General features: G+C 46.0%; 1 protein-coding gene across 1 annotated transcript; it reads right to left on the reverse strand.

The window, feature by feature from the left end:
- USP20 (ubiquitin specific peptidase 20) lies at positions 1 to 15,838 on the reverse strand. Its single transcript, XM_010283145.1, has 23 exons — positions 15,758 to 15,838; positions 15,315 to 15,368; positions 14,547 to 14,609; positions 14,271 to 14,402; positions 13,617 to 13,713; positions 13,357 to 13,426; positions 12,647 to 12,760; positions 11,392 to 11,470; positions 9,617 to 10,058; positions 8,559 to 8,696; positions 7,170 to 7,282; positions 6,545 to 6,717; positions 5,967 to 6,061; positions 5,375 to 5,408; positions 4,884 to 4,929; positions 4,083 to 4,263; positions 3,478 to 3,604; positions 3,193 to 3,362; positions 2,474 to 2,555; positions 1,985 to 2,093; positions 1,495 to 1,597; positions 1,154 to 1,225; positions 1 to 161 (listed from the first exon to the last, which is right to left on the reverse strand). The coding sequence occupies exons 1-23, from the start codon at positions 15,836 to 15,838 to the stop codon at positions 1 to 3; spliced, it is 2,736 nt and encodes a 911-aa protein (XP_010281447.1).
- Between the last annotated feature and the right edge of the window lie 464 nt (positions 15,839 to 16,302).

A 16,302-nucleotide genomic window follows, 5' to 3' on the forward strand; every position in this document is an offset into this window, starting at 1 on the left:
TCACACAGCCCGTGTCTCTGCTTCAATCTTCTGCTCCCCATGTAGGTTTTCCAGTTCTTGGGCCTGGGCCACATTCTGTCTGATCGCAATCTCCGGGCCCCCTCCATACAGTGTGCTTAAGTAAATCCATGTTTCCTCGGAAATCTGCCCATAATCAGCACCTGAAAGGGACAACAGCAGTAATCACACGTGCGGCCACTAGGTCCTTACTCCCTGCAGCCAGGGGAGGAAAAGGCTGGTGCCTCACCACACGAGGACATCCTCCTCTCCCGCCACCTCCCCCTGCACAGGCCCACCCTCAGGACAAGCGAGGCACAAGTGGTCCCTGCAGCTGCATGGCCCAGACCCACCGAAGCCCCCCGCCCCGCTGGCGGCTCTGCGCTGCGCAGCTGCGGGCACAGCGGGCCCCACCAGCCCTCAGCAATGCCACTGGCGCTCCAGGGCAGCGTCGCCGACCGCTGGGGGGGTCACTTCTTCCCTTCCCCAAGGGAAACTGAGCAGCACCAGCCCATGATACCAGGGCCTGCCTGACTGCCCCTCGCACACACCAGCGAGAGCCCCGGCGGCCTACAAACATGCAGACACAGCAGTCCCAGGCAGGTGGGGTTTGCACTGCCTGGGACAGACAGAAACCGCCCTCCAAGCTGTCCTAGGAAGGACAACTTATGGTGGTCAACGCAGGGAAAGCAGAGAACTTTGCCATAAAGGTTACAGAGAAAAAGCAGAAAGGTTTGCTCTGAGAGATAACCAAGCTACTAACACAATCTTTATCTGCTTGGCAGCAGAGCCCAGCGAGGACAGCACAAGCAATGTTAATTCACAAGCTGGACCACAGCAGATGCTGAGTAAAGATCAAAGCTACAAAGCTGGGCAAAGGGGGATGGTGGAAGGGGCCTGGGTAACAGCAACAGCAGGAGGTGGGGACTGCAGGCTTCACTGTAACAAGTCACATCAGCAAGCTGGTCATGCAGGAGCAGTTAGTGGAGAACTGGGATGGCTCACTCAGGGCAGTCAGCACAGGGATGTGCAGAGAACTGTCATCCTCTGCAACACCATCTTGCTCTGTGACTGCTTCACTATGGGCAGCTAGATCCAATGGAACATTCTCCTTCACCCTCTACGAACACTGCAAGACGGCAAGCACAAGCCTTACCCTGCTTAACTTGCACGTGGCCACCTGCTTTTGTGAGTGCAATCTTGCTGTTGTCAATTGGTCCAGGAGGCTCTGTAAGAGGAGAACAAACATATCAAAAACCATTCTGCTTTCCACATTGCCACCAGATTCAGCTTATTTCCCAAGCTAGTTCTCTTTGTTACTTCTGCCCTGCTCTTGGGGACCTACAGGCAGTCTGAGTAGCTCGTGTCTGAACTCTGTTCAGCTTCAAGTCATACCAGTCAGGTGCAGTGCTCACTCAGGAGGTGCACCTAGCAAACAGACTTGTTTCCATTCTACCTCTCACCCCGGACAGACTCCAGAGGTCTCTGGCTTCTTACCATTATCCTTCCCCTTGACAAAAGCTTCCCACTCACGGAACCACTGCATGCTGATACAGTAGATGACGCTTGGAGATTCCTCTGCCTGGAAAGCCTTGTTCAGCTGGGAGAGCAGAGGAGAAGAGACATGCAGGAAGGATTTAGTCGCTCCTGAGGCCTGGGGAGCCCCTTCTGTTAACTGTAAGGCAGCCTTGCCATTTTTCAGAAGAACCCCATGTAATTCCCCCACCTTCCTCAAAACCCGTTCCTGCTCACTAGAGCAGGCAAGAGCCTACGACGGTTTCAAACTTCGCATCTGCATGCAGCCATGCACAGCATCATCGTTTTCCAGCCGCCCCTCCCTGTGCCACCAGCACTGCGGAACCCCGAGATCAAACTCCTGACCATGCTGTAGCTCGTGTTCCAGAAAACAGGGGCAAGTTTCCCACTAACTGTGACAGGTCTCCATTTCCCACCTCTGCCACTGCTTCCAGATTCTTCCCATACAAACCTTGATGAAGGTGTCGATTTCAATTCTCCTGCGTTTGGCAAGTGCTTCGATCTCCACTTGGCAAATGGAGCACACGTACAGATGGTTCACAGCAGGGCCACCCCCAAACCTGGGCACAGGAAGAGAGGGAGGGGAATGGAGAACTGCAGGAGAATGGAAATGCTTCCCAGCCCCGAATCCTGCAGAGGCGGATTTTTATACTACTACAGACACTGGTGAAGGAGGTGCATCTGCAGCCGTTTTCTGAATGGAGAGTACTGGCTTTACTCAACACAGTGAGGGTCACAATACTGCTCTGGGACAACGCACTGATAAAACTCATTTTGGTTTAGATGAGGACCATCTACCAAATCCAAGTCTTTGCCAGTCCACAGCAAGTACTGCATAGCTTTAAGGTGCCCTGGGAAGGGATTATGCCTTGGCCACTGCCCCAAGTGTGAAACAAAAAACAAAACTCATCGGGAGGAAGAATGAAGTGTCCATATTCACCTGTTGTAGAGATATTCCCACACATTCTGTGGCAGAATCACAACCAGGTCATCGATATAATGGTATTTATTAGGAGGGATCCCTGTGGAAGGAAAGCAAGAGGGAGAGTTAACCAAGGAACTCATTATTGCTGGGTAAAGACACAAATAAAAAAAGTCAGTCTCCCTTGCCGAAAACTCCCCGATTCCAGAATCTGCTTCCTCTGCTAATGGAAGACAGTCAAGAGTTCATTAATTGTGGAGGTTTCTTAATTCATGGCCTCAATTTCTAATCAAGTGCTTTATTTCGGTGATTTGTAAAACACGAGGGCTCCCCAGCATGACAGATGAAAAAGTGGAACAATAAAACATGGTGTCGGCTCTCTTCAGTAGCGTGCACTCCATTCTCCAAACACTGAAGGCCAACTTTGCTGACAGGGTAATACAGATAAATGCTGTCTTATCTCCTTTCTACAGGTTTGTTTTTAAAAACAGAGAACTGAAAACTGTTGTTTCCCAGCACTACACATCGCTCTGGGCCTCTGATCAGCAGGACAATGGGGGAATTGTCTCATCTCTCCCTGAGCAGGCTGCAGTTTCTGCCAAAGGAGTGGATCCTACTGCAACGTATACTGTATCAGGATGAGAGCTGGAGCTTTTTTTCTGCATTTGTTAATGCACCAGGAAGCATAAAGGTGTAGCTGAGAGTTGCTATTCCCAGGTCCGGCAGCGCTGCCTTACCTCCGTGAGAGCACAGAAAAGTGTGATTGGTGATGGGACCAGGCTCAGCAAACGTGTTGAATTTGTTGAGCCACTCCCGAGAGATGTAGAACTGCAGTAAACTGTGCTCCTTCATGCTGGCAAGGGACACAACTTTCTGACGCTCTCGCACAGCCTCTTCACTGCTTTTCCTTAAGTAGGAAAAGGAAAAGAAAGTTAAGCAATTCCTGAAAACTTAGTTTTCCAAATGCATTTCTAGGTATTCTGTAACCAGCAAGGAACGGCTGCATCCAGGGCACAGCTCACCTGTAGAACAAGACATAGGCTTCTGCATTCTGTACCACAGTCTCATGAACTTCAGTGACATATTGGTCATCAAACTCGTACCACTGGCCATTGATCACGTTCTGGCAGTAGGCTATGTAATGCCCACCTATAACAGAGAACACACGACACCACTGGGATTCGGAGTGCAGACAGAAGTCAGGCCTGGGATAATGTCAGCAGCACAAATAGGATTAGCTGCTGGAAGAGAACGGAGAGTGCCAAAAAAGAAAAAAAAAGGCATCATAATTCCTGTTCAGGCAGGCTTTGCAGGAGCAGGGAAGCCTGGCACTGCCACCCTGATTTGCCTTCCTTGGAAAGGGCCTCGCAGTGAGACTGAACTTTGGGAAAGGGTTTGAGCCAACCCAGTGGTGAGGCTGCCATAGCTGCAGGGGATGTGTCAGAAGCTGCTTGGTTCACTTTTCAAAGGGCAGAGGCTGAGCAAGCCTGGGAATGGAGGGGGCAGGCCTTACACTGCACTTCATCCCAGAAGAGGTGTTTGGCTAGTCCTGGAACACACTTCTGCTTTGCTCATACTCAGCTCGTTCCTGTTCAGCTCTGCCTGTACTCACAGAAGAAGGACTTACTGCCTGCGGTGCCATGGTGACAGATGACCGACAGGAGATCGTAGGTGGTGATCTGGGAGACACACTCCTTGGCTAGGAAAGGCCGCAGATCCAGCCCTTCCAAGGGGAAGGAGACGTGACTGTTGATCTTGAAAGAATACATCACCTCATGCCGGAACCGTTTCAAATGGATGCAAAGAATCTAAAAGACCAAAGACAGAACACCAAAGCACAGTTTTGCCGTGGGTGTTCTGATACACCAGCACATCTCCAGGGAAACCTTACTGCAGCTTTTCAGTACTTGAAGAGGGCTTATAAGAAAGATGGGGACAGACTTTTTAGCAGGGCCTGTAGTGATAGGACAAGAGGTGATGGTTTTAAACTAAGGAGTTTAGACTAGATAGAAGGAGGAAATTTGTCACAATGAGGGTGGTGAAACACTGGCCCAGGTTGCCCAGAGAGGTGGTAGATGCCCCATCCCTGGAAACATTCCAGGTCAGGCTGGACGGGGCTCTGAGCAACCTGGTCTAGTTGAAGATGTCCCTGCTCACTGCAGGGGTGGGACTAGATGACCTTGAAAGGTCCCTTCCAACCCAAACCATTCAATGGTTCTACAATCTCTGTGCATCTGATCTTTGCAAGAGTTTTTTGCCTGTTAGTCATGAAACATGCTGGTTCATCAGCTTAGAATGGGGAAGCCTCTTCTGGTCTAGATACAGGACTTTGCCACCAAAACAAACTGCTATTTCTGTTCTACCTCTAGTGTCCTTACCTTCTCAGTGGCTGCTGAAAGAAAACTAGGAAAGAAGGTGTTTTACTCACCTCTGGTAGCCGGAGGACTTTGCAGTACTTTACTCCATTCCGCAGTCTGAGAGAGAAAAAGAAACTAGCTGTGAGAAATCTCTAAAGCAAAAGGAGGCCAAAAGGCAAGGCTGGGTCTTGCTCGCTTTGAAATCCAAGACAAATCTTGAATTCTAGCAGCAACAAATTCAGGCTCTTTGCAGCATCCTTCCCAAATGAGGCATGGCATGAGCAGTTTGTCATGCCTCTTCTTTCTAATACAATAGCTCCATTACTGCCAAGCCACATCCCTGTTCATATCTTTCGTCCTTTCTTTCCCCCCCACAGCCAGCACTTTTCCTATCTGCCATCAGTGACCTCTCAAGACCAGAACTCCAGTATAATGCAAGGCAGATTTCATAGGCCACTCAGCAGAAGAAATGTCCAGGCAGAGGGCGTAGCAAAATGTTTGACAGCCGTGCAGGGAAATAAAGTTCCAGAAATACAACATGATACAGATAATACAGACTTACTTTTTACACCGTTCACAACTGTACATGTTGTCCCCTGTAGACAAAGAGAAGAAAGCCATTATGCAGTTACTCAGAGCACACAACGCTGACATGGCTACCCTTCCATCCAGTGCACAGAAACCAAGCTAAGCAACCTCTTGGGGAAGCCAGGATGAGAAGAGGTCAAAACTAATGCTTCTCGCAAGAAGTGTAGGCAAGAAGAGAATGCAGTCAACCAGCAGGAAAGTATGCAATTGCCCACTAACGCAAGTGAATACAGCAAATTGTTTGAGTCCTCTAGAGCTTAAGGAGTTGATGGAGAAAGCAAAGAAACTAAGAAGGCTAAGGAGCCACAGCACACGCAAACAACCAACAGCCATGTCTGCTCCTTGCTGAGGACACTCTCAGTCGGATTTCCCACCCGTGGGCAGGTGTGAAAACTCAATTCTGCTCAGAGACGCTTAACTGCCAACTTTGGGTACTGCCAGTCTCTAAGTGAAATACCGAGGCAGGATTTACAGGAGATTTAATCTGCCTCCAAAATGCATGTGAAATACTCCTCCATGCAGTTTGCCTTGTTTTGAGCTGTCAGACCCCACTGAAGAAAACTCACCCTTCAACTCATCTGCTGCAAAAAAGGCAGCAAGACAATCCTCCAGCGTCACAACAGGACCCCAAAACCAGCTAGGGATACAAGACACCACAAATCTGCAGAAGAGAGAGGATTAAGAGAACATTATACATAAAATAGCTGGACACTTTGGCATACAAAACCCCAAACGGATGACAGATTTCCTTCTAGCTGTAGGTCCTAACTAAGCTCATCACACATCCCAGAAGAGCAGGGAAAGCATGATCTCTCAGCTGATGTTCCTCCTGTGACTGCTCAAACTGGAAATGATTTGGAAAACTACACCAGGAATTAATTTGCTCTGGAGGGCAAGACTGAGCTAAAGGCAGAAGTGAGGGATTATCAGCTGCAAAAGAGATCTCAAGGTGTATGACAGAACTAGAGGAACAGTAGCAACTGGTTTACATGAAAAGGCTCAAAGACCTGTGAGGTCCACACACTGTCATCCAAGGAATGGTTACTATTGACATTCTGCTGTAAACACCACTGGTTAGGGACAGCTGCCTTCCAGCACTGCAGGGCAAACCCCAGAAAAAAGAGGTCCTGCATAGGGAACACACCTCCGGATATACTCCATGATGAAAGCAATCCAGCCTTGTGAAGCATAACTGTCCCCACATGCTCCTGTCTTAGCTGGCACATTTTGGTAGATGGCAGAGTGCAGCTTGGCCAAGTCCTCCTTCCCTGGGATTGGGAGTGACAGGTCCTGGAATGTCTCCACTGTTGTAGAAACCTGGAAATATCCAAGAGGAAGAAGTTTGTGTTTCTTGTGCATGTAATGGAGCTGGGACCTGACCTTCATCACCTTTTATCACTGCTTGGATTTTGTCTAGGCTAGAAACCTGAGCTGACAGTAAAAGCAACCCACTCTGGCTAATTATTCTTCACTGCTGTCAGCAGGATGACTTTTGTCATGGTTTTTGGAGCACTGGCATCAATTTTGTGATGTGAATGTGATATTGCTAGGCCAGCTCAGAAACACAGATAAGCGAACAGATCCCTACAGAGAAATATGTCTTCTTGGCATGGCAGGTTCCTCACACCTCCCCTGCCATCCACCTATTGTCATTTTAGCAGGACTGCTGCATCCCACAGTGTTAGGAAATGTGAGCACCATTTCCTAAGAAGAGATCTACAAGCCAGAAGCCTGTGTGCTCCTTGACTGACAAGCACCAGGAGACTCACTCTGTCGCATGTGAGGCACTGGACCAGGCTGAGAATGGAGCCATCGAAGATGTCAGAAATCACACTGCGATAGCGAAGTTCTTTCTTCTTTTTCCCAGAAGCCTGCATCTGGGCTGAAAGACAGACAAGGGAGACCCATCATGTAGCAACTCCTTCCTCATCTCCCATCTCAATAGAGTCATGCAGCCACACAAGAACAACACCGGACAAGTGCTGTCCTGCACGTTCAGACACCACTTGCATGCCAGTGAGACAGTGGAGCCCGTTGTAAACTGACATGAAGACAGCTGCTGCTTCATTTGGTACAAGAAAGGGAGAGGTAGCCAGCTGAACTCACACAGACATGCCAGCTCTCAGCAGGCAGAAATTGTCTTACTGGAAATCCTGTTTCCACCCTCTTACTACATGTTTAGAAGCCTGGCCCTGCCACAGAAAGCCCTGGCTTTTCTGAGGTCTTCCAATATTTTGTTCTAAGCTTTACACTTTACTTCCTCTCCCCCCCACCAACCTGTGTACTTTGTCCTTTTTTCCTCCCTGCTCTGACATTTACCATGTGCTCCCCAGGTGTCTTGCACTGGAGAGGACTCTCCACAGCAGGGACTGGCCAAACAGAGTTTTGTTTAACAACAAACCCTCTTCCCTATGCACACGTGCATGGAGACAGAATGCTCTTCATCCGGCCAGAACATCTGTGGCTGTGCTGACCTCAGCCAAGGGGCTGGCACACAGCTGAGGAAAGAATGCCATTACTGAACAGCTGTAAGGACAGTGGTATAAGCACATGCCATTGTGTTTGCAGGCTACGCAATGCTGAGGGATTTCATTTTGCAATTTGCTTGGGATGAAGAGACCAGTTTGGTAACAACAGAAGCCAGGCTCCACTCTGAAGCCTAACAATGCTCCCAGCACTGGATTGACATCTGCAGCCTTAGTTCTAATATTGTGAGCCCAGGATGTCCAAGAGGCAGGAAGCTCTCTCTCGGTAACATCATCTTACAGTTCTTTGGCCCACACGCTATGAAATGCAAATCTGGCAGACAAATGTTTACACATCTCCACACTCCCCTAAAGGGACAGAGCTTGTGCCTGGGACTTCATAGCCATTTTATTAACACCACAGTTCGCAGATGCAGACATGGAAATCATTTCAAGCTCCAATATTAGAACATGCTAGAACATCTGTCGTGCCCAGAGCTTGACTTCACCTGCAGGTTTACTGTAGTCTTTGCCTAGTACTATTTTAGAAAGCACTGACATCCAGGGGAATCAGCACTTCTTACAACTGTTTATCAAGAATCATGATCGATTCCTTGCCTATTCTGTAGGTGAAGCCCTCCTCCTCTACCTGCTACCCCCCTGTGCCTCCCAGCATACCACTCCTTGCACTACCTTTCTTGAGTACGTAGGAAGGTCCAAGCCTGGCAGGACTGGAGCGAGGAGGACTGCTAGAGAGCTTGGAGTGCACTTCATGATGGACTGGACTGCAGGGGCGAGAGGAGCAGCGCACGTAGGCATCATTGTCAGGTTCTGTTTGGGAAAACGGGGAGGCAGAAGGGCACTGATGAAAACCCCAGATATGAAAGGCAACCCTACTGCAGTCAGTGCAGCCCAGCTCTGCGTTCCAGCACAGAATCTTTCCCGATATGCACAGCTCAGTGTCTATTATCTGTCCTGCTTGCGCTGGTTGGCAGATACAGCTCCCTCAGTGCATGGATAAGAGCGCGTACAGAGCTATACTGAACAGCTAATAATTACATAAAAAAAAAAAAAAACAACCCACCATTTTTTCACACATTTGACTAATTAGGTTTTACAGCTTGCTCCTGTATCCCTAATCCACATAAACAGCATTGCTGTCTTCAGTGCCAGTTGGCAGAGTAAGACTCTTACATAAAGAAGTGTTGAAAGATCGGATATGTTCAGTTTGAGGTGACTCCACACCTACGTCTTAACTGCTGCTCTTTTCCCTAAGACACAGAAATGCACAAACTGTGCATCTCCCTTTCCTCTCCACAAAGACCACAGTCCAACATTAACAATTACCTTCTTCCACGCCTTTTCGACAGCTAATATTTCCCCAGACCAGTCTATCAGATAAAGCAATGTACACATACAAAACCTTTCTCTTAAATTAGGAAAAGGCATAAATGCAGCGTTCGCGGGTTTGGCAGAGGCAGTTGTCACTGCCTTCAGGACGTAGTCTTTACTCAGTTCCATAGCACTTTAGCCCAGCTACGCACCTCTCTGGCTCATGTATTACATTAACTGTGCACCAAGGCAGAACTACTGACAGGGACACTGAAGAAAAATCTTGGATGCGAAATCTCTTGGAACCCATAGAAGGAACAGTCACATTATGTGGTGTTTGCCACTGCACTACAACACTCTCCCTGTGTAGGGTCACAGCATGTCTTCTCACAAATAACACGACTGGAAGAGGTGTATACCTGGTGTCCTACACGGGCTGGCAGGACGGGGAGCTGGCAGCATCTCAGGTGAGGCTCTACCATCAACTGGCATCATAGTAGTATCAACATCTGCATCCTCATCCACCTGCTCCGAGTTGCTGCGTCGATGGCCACAGGAGAACTTCCTGTCCTTCATCCTCTCTTTCTCAGAGATCCCCCTTCCTGCTTCATCCTGGATCAACAACTCTGTCTCTGCCAGGGAGCTGCTGCCCATGCCTCCTGTGGTCCGGCTTTGACCATCTCCTTCACCCCTGTCACTGCTTGAGTCACAGGAGAGGAACTCATCCTCTGAAGGACTTCGGTCTCCCTCTCGCTTGTCGTCTTGGTCACTGGTATCCAAATCCCTTGTCTCTGCAACAATGGGTTCCTTCAGTTCTTCGTGAAGCTGATCCATCAGGCACCGCAGGAACTCCTGAGTGTCCTGAAAACCAGGAGTAATTCCATGTTAGTATCCATCCAGAAATGCGGCAAATGAGAGGGGCAAAAGAGGAGATGGCTCCATTCACAGAAGGTCAGCCACCCCTGCAACACAAGGAGACTCTACTAAAGCAAAGCGAGTACTGTGAAGATGTACCAAGACAACTGTCTGCTTATATAAATGTTTTTAACTCCTAAATGATAAAAGGCACAATTTTTATCTGAACATCTTCAGCTGAAAAACAGCGAAAAGCCAAAGAGCAGATGCAGTATGCAAACTATGAGCTTATTTATCAGGGTTTTACAACTGATAAGAGGTGAGAGACAAGGAGAAACTTAATGAAGACAGCAGGCCGTAGAGAATAGAGTCTTGCCCACAAAACAAATTTCATGAACACTGACTTCTGCTCATGGCAATCCCTCTCTTAAATAGGACAGATTAAAATCTTTAATAAATAGGGAATGGAACCAGAAACCAAAGACTTTACAATCACGGTGCAAACTCCTACATTTATAATACATGGTAAAAGAGCTGATACATTGGCTTCAAAGGACCTGTGGGAAAGCGACTTGGTATTTTGACAACTCCAGAAATTTAATTATGATGTTTCTGTTATTTTATGGAAGTTTGGCTTTTAGCCTGCCCTGTCTTCCTTTCAACTTTATCTCTTTACAGCTGAGAGTTTTCCAATCCGACGTACTTCACATCAAAGATAAATACAGAAGTTCTTTCATTAATCATTATTTTTATTCTCTGTTTTGACTTCCTGTCAGTATCACAGTTTAGATGTACTGTCACTTCTTTTGTAAATTTTCTAATTACACAGTTTGATGTTTACAATTTATGCTAAAGAATAAACACAAGAGACACACAGATAAAAACTTCAAAGAAAAAAAGGATACTATCTTGAAATAAGATTTAGTGTGCTGTAATCCCCCAGAAAAAAAACTAAGTATATTCATATCTTTAACTTTTTAGTACAGGCTTATCCAGGTTTCCCAGCTCTGATGGGAATAAATAATACCTAACTCTCATATAGCACATATTAATAGTTCTCAAAGCCCTTTATAAAGGAGGTAACAATCATAATTTCAGAGGTCAGAAAGCTGACACAGGAACATGCATTGATTTGGTACCAGCAAGCCAGAGGCAGAGCCTGGAAGAGAACCCAGGTCTCCTCAATCCCACCCAAGTGCTCTATGAGATCGCTAATACTGACACAAAATGGGCATGACCCCTGAGCACAAGTTTTTCCTTCTGAACACAAGCACCACCGCTGGAGGAATAAAAATCCCACCATCTTTGGAACAATGGCATGTTTTTGTTGAGGCCCCACCTGCTGCGCATAGCCTCGGAACATGGGGTTGACGAGTTTAATTCCATGGGATAGACTGCTCGGAACAACATAACTTGGGCTGTTTAGATATGGGGGAGGAAAAAAAAAAAAAAAGTTAGTTTGCTTATCAGGCCTGGAGCCAGTTTGTTTAATAAGCCATAGAACAGGGTGTGGTAACTAGTTAAAGACAACAAAAGACAATTATGCACCTGCAAAGCCTGGGCATATATTTCTCTACTAGCTGGATGACATAAAAATTAAGAGACAGAAAACATCTCACAGTCATTTCAGTCTATCCTTCCAGAGAGATTCTTCACTAGAACATATTTAACTGAAAGCTCTGTCCTCACTTTCACCTTTCTCAAGTGATTCTTTCAAGAGCAGAGTTTTGCAATTAGTTACTTGGTTTGATTTTGCAGCACCAGGTCTGCCTCAAAATCTGGGTGGGCTGACCACCCAGTAAATGAGGTAAATCAAAACCAGTATTAAAATGATATTATGCTGCTTCAAAGTCTACAGTCTTCTCTTCCAGAAAGATACAGTTCACTTTTGCTCTATATCTTACTTATCCCTTGTTAACAACTAACACGAAGCAAACATACAATGCCACTAAAAATCCTAGTTTGATTTTTTTCAATTGATTGCACAGAGCAGACATCTTCAGATTTAAACAGAGCTGTGTTATCTTACACTTTCCTAGACTAAACTAAACTAAATTAGTCTAGAATTTGAACCAATAGCAAATATTTCCCAAAACATCACCTGCATTTTCCACTCTCTTTGGTAAAAATCTCTGTATCGCTTTTTCCATCCAAATCATCAATCTCTCTGCTAATCAAGAGCAGTGCAATTAAGTGCTGGTCAGTCCATGCAAAATAGTCAGAAATGGCTATGAATATTCCCTTACTCCATCATTTTTTCCTCATTGTCAACAGGGAAGCTATATAAAAATTCTCTTCCTTTTTAAAGTTACAACATTAAGAATGTATTCTTTTCACTGTCATAAATAGATCCATTTTATCTCCCGTAGCAGGATATGGGATCTCCTAGATATGGGGGAATCTTCACATACCCACCTACGCAGGGTTTGAACTGACTGCCTTAGACAGTGCACTTATCCCTGAAAATCAAACTTCCTCTTTGCTGATGCCAGACTTACTGCCAGTTCTTACTGCCAGTTCTTACAGAACTTACAGTTCTTACTTAGAACTAACATAACTATGAAACCTGTCCAGATTAGGGAGTGACCACTCACCGTTTCTTATGCCAAACCTCAGACACCAACTTCTGGTAACTTTTGCACAGTGCTGGTTTCTTATCTGTACGGACCAGTCCACCACATTCCAGAAAAAACTGTGTGAGAGGTGGACTGCAAGGAAAAAAAAAAGAGAAAAATTCAGTGCACAGAAATCACTCCTCTGCTTCTATTTAAGGGTTTATCAAAACTTAAATGCATGCCTTTTCAAAAGCATGCTTAAGATACTGTTTTTTAAGTCAAGGGAAGAAGGGATTCCAGATGCAGACTCGTCTCCTAAATTGAAACAAATGAAAAAGGCTGGTCTGAATCTGTTCCCAGTATAGAGAAGAGATCCTGGAATTAGTTCTCAGCAGGATGGCTAGAAAATATTTTAGGATATGGGTTGTTAGAAAGGTATCACTGGGGAGAATAAAAACATGTGACATGCCTTCCCATGTGATAAATACATTTCTGTCACAACAGAAATGATGAAGTTTTACTTCAAGCACTCATCTAAACATGATGAGTCTTGTATGTAGCCACAGTTGGCTCTTCACTCAGTTTCCTACTGTAAAACTTCTACTGCCCTAACCAAACACTAAATTTTTCTGCACCTAGGCTGGCTGATTTCTCTTTGCAAGACCCATGAAGATCTCAGATCAGCAGATGCCACTTTTGATATTTAGTGAAGTCTAGTAAAGACTCTACTGAAAGGCCCTAATGCCTACCAGTTAGAGAGAGCCTGAAGTGCTGCATTCATGTAGCAGGAGTTCCCAAGATTTTTCATTCCAGTAAGGCCTAAAGCACAAACAAGAGAGGCATGAAACACTTTCCAGACATGCTGCTTTCTACATCCCTCCCCAAAGGAGAGGAAATTCAGCCCTTCCTAGGCAGTCTCCACACTCTGCTCCTAGGAACCTCTCAGTGCAGGTCCTACAGATTGCAGAGTTACCCTCACAGCCCTTTCATCAACTCGATGCAGAGTTACCTCTTGGTTTCAAATCATCATCCTCTGATTCAGATTCGCCTTCATCAGCCACTGCAATTGGAACAGCTTTCAAAGGGTGAGCAGGCAATGGAGAATCCTAGATTAAAGACAGAGAAATAAGCATCAGTGAGAGGCCTGTTTTAAAAGATGAGTTGTGAGATATATTATCTTACACATAAATTGAGGCAGCCTTTAAAAAAAGCACAAAAAAAGAGAGAAGAACCAGTTGCGCTGTCTACCCTTCTCACTAATGCAAGGAGGGAGTGGAAATAGTACCACTACTGCTTCCGGTACACATGATAAAAGAGGCATCAGGAATATGCAGCAGTGTCACAATTTTCTGGACCATGCATTGAAAATTAAGATGTGGCAGCTGTTGTGGTTCCTCCCAGAAACAGACACCCCATGGAAGAGGCTAGGAAAGGTTAAAAATAAAGTCTGAATGGATATTGAAGTCATCTGGAAGCCTTCTTGCTGGGACATCCTAGAAGGCAAGGCTATTGGTCCTCTAGCTGCAGGTAGCCACTTTCAGTGAAGGAATTCCTATCACAACAAAAGCCTGGACAATAGCAGAAATCGCTTGGCTAATTTTGCAACAGGTAAACAAAAATCCTGCTGAGTGTTCAACCCTGCCAAGTTGTGACACAGACCCACCGGTTCAGTGAACTTCACCGGCGGTGACTGCGTGTGTGTTGCCAGCCGCTGGTCCAAGAACACCTCCTTTTCACAAGCGTAACACCAGACACGGAAAGTGGTCAGATTCACCGTCAGGTTGTGCTTTTTGGCCTAAAAATTAAAAGGTGAAATAATTAATCTGATTTGACAGCTGGCTCATGTTGAAACACTGGACTACCAGAACAGGGTAGAAGAGGATTAGGTAATGGGAAAAATCCAACTCTGTCTTAAGATGGACAACGGAGAAGGGCTCACCTGTGCATGAAGTGTGCTGTGGTCAGCAAAGGACTCTCCACAACCAACATAAGGACAACCAATCTAGTGAGAAAAAAGAGCAAAAGTACAGTGGGCACATTAAACTAGGGCCTTCACGGAGTAATCTGCAACTCCAGTCCCACCAGCAGCTGCAACTTCAGAATTGATCTTGCCAGTTTTCTAACTTGCTTTTTATTTAGCGCCCAGAGTGAGATGGAAAATTGGAATTGTTTGATTTAAGAATGAAAACCTGAAACCAGGTTTGCACCCATGTAAAGGCTCCATGCCAAGGCAATTGCTCCAATGGGCAGCTCATTTGAGCAGTCTCAAAATGTCTGGGCATTCCAGGGTAAAAATAAACTGCCCCTGCCCGCCCATATGCCCCTCGTCATTCCTTTCCACCTCGCTGCCCTAAGCAACGTCTTCTGAGGTCTCACACTTGCAGCCTCCCTTCACAGTTGCCCACAGAGGCAGGACCCAGCCAACAGTCAATGCTGGGCATTTTATTCATTCCTGTTGGGACTACCAGGGGGCAAGCACCTATGAGCAGTGAACTGTTACATCTTGGCATATTCTGACAGCGTTAGCCTTTAATCTAGGGAGTCTTTTCCTTGGAATCCATCAAAAAACGATGGATAGTTCTGCTGGGAACCCCCTCTCTACTTCCCACTCTTTTTTTTTTCCAGTACAATACTTTCTTTAAAAAAAAAAAAAATACTAAAAAGAAGTCCCACCATATCATGCACACAAATAGCAAGCCATTTTTACCTGAAGACAAGCCCAGAGATTTGGTCCCACAGCTCCACAAGACTGGCAAGTTCCCTGCATATTTATGATAAAAGAAGGTTTGTTTGCTTGTTTGGTTTTTAAGTAACCTAGTCCTTCAAGAGTGGGAAACTTCTCTATATGACAGGCCTCACCAACCTACAGCTCACAGTATTTCATTTCTTAGTATCACATTTCCAATTAAATACATGCTTTGCAACGTTTTAGCTAAGTGACACATTTGAGCAGGATAAAATGACAGAAATAGATCAGATGGGGTCGACAAAGGCTTACTTTATGGGACATATGCAAGGTACATCAGCGTTGGAAGAAGAGTTTCTGTCTCCCCTCTATGGAGATGGGCAGCATTTTCTTCGAAAAGCAAACATGCAAACCCATGCACGACAGCTAAAAGGGAAAGGACTGACAACCAGAACACCCTGTACCTTGGATTTGAGCAGCAGATCATCCCTGGTCACCTCTCCTATGGAATCCAGGTGAGGACAGATGTCTCTTGTATCCCCCATTTTCACCAATGCTCACCTGTGGGGGGGTGTTTTCCTAGGACAAGAAAGGATAGTTCCTTTCAGTTACATGTCAGATTTGCTCTCACAGATTGTAAGAAGATAAATTAGCACGTTTTGTACACTAGAGATTCCGATATCCATCTTTAAGGTTCAGAGATCGAAGCAAATCTAAATCTGGAGTCAGTCATATTAGCTAGCACAGTTCTGACCCATTGTTGACTGGCTGTGTTGTGGCATCGTAGGTAAGTGAGCAAGGCAGTGGGGAGGACAAAGAAACACAGGAATAAAGCTAATAATCCGTACAATGAGGAATGTGTGTTCAGAAGTGTAGGGAGGTGCTCAGTACACAGGCATAGCTTCAGCAGCACAGCTGCCAACTCGGTCTCAGGCATGGGGATGGATTTGCTGTAGCCTCAAAATGGAAACCGGGGTACAGTGACCCACTGACCACCCTCTTCTTAAAT

The sequence above is a fragment of the Phaethon lepturus genome, unplaced genomic scaffold (assembly GCF_000687285.1).
Source record: "Phaethon lepturus isolate BGI_N335 unplaced genomic scaffold, ASM68728v1 scaffold2163, whole genome shotgun sequence".
NCBI lineage: Eukaryota > Metazoa > Chordata > Aves > Phaethontiformes > Phaethontidae > Phaethon > Phaethon lepturus.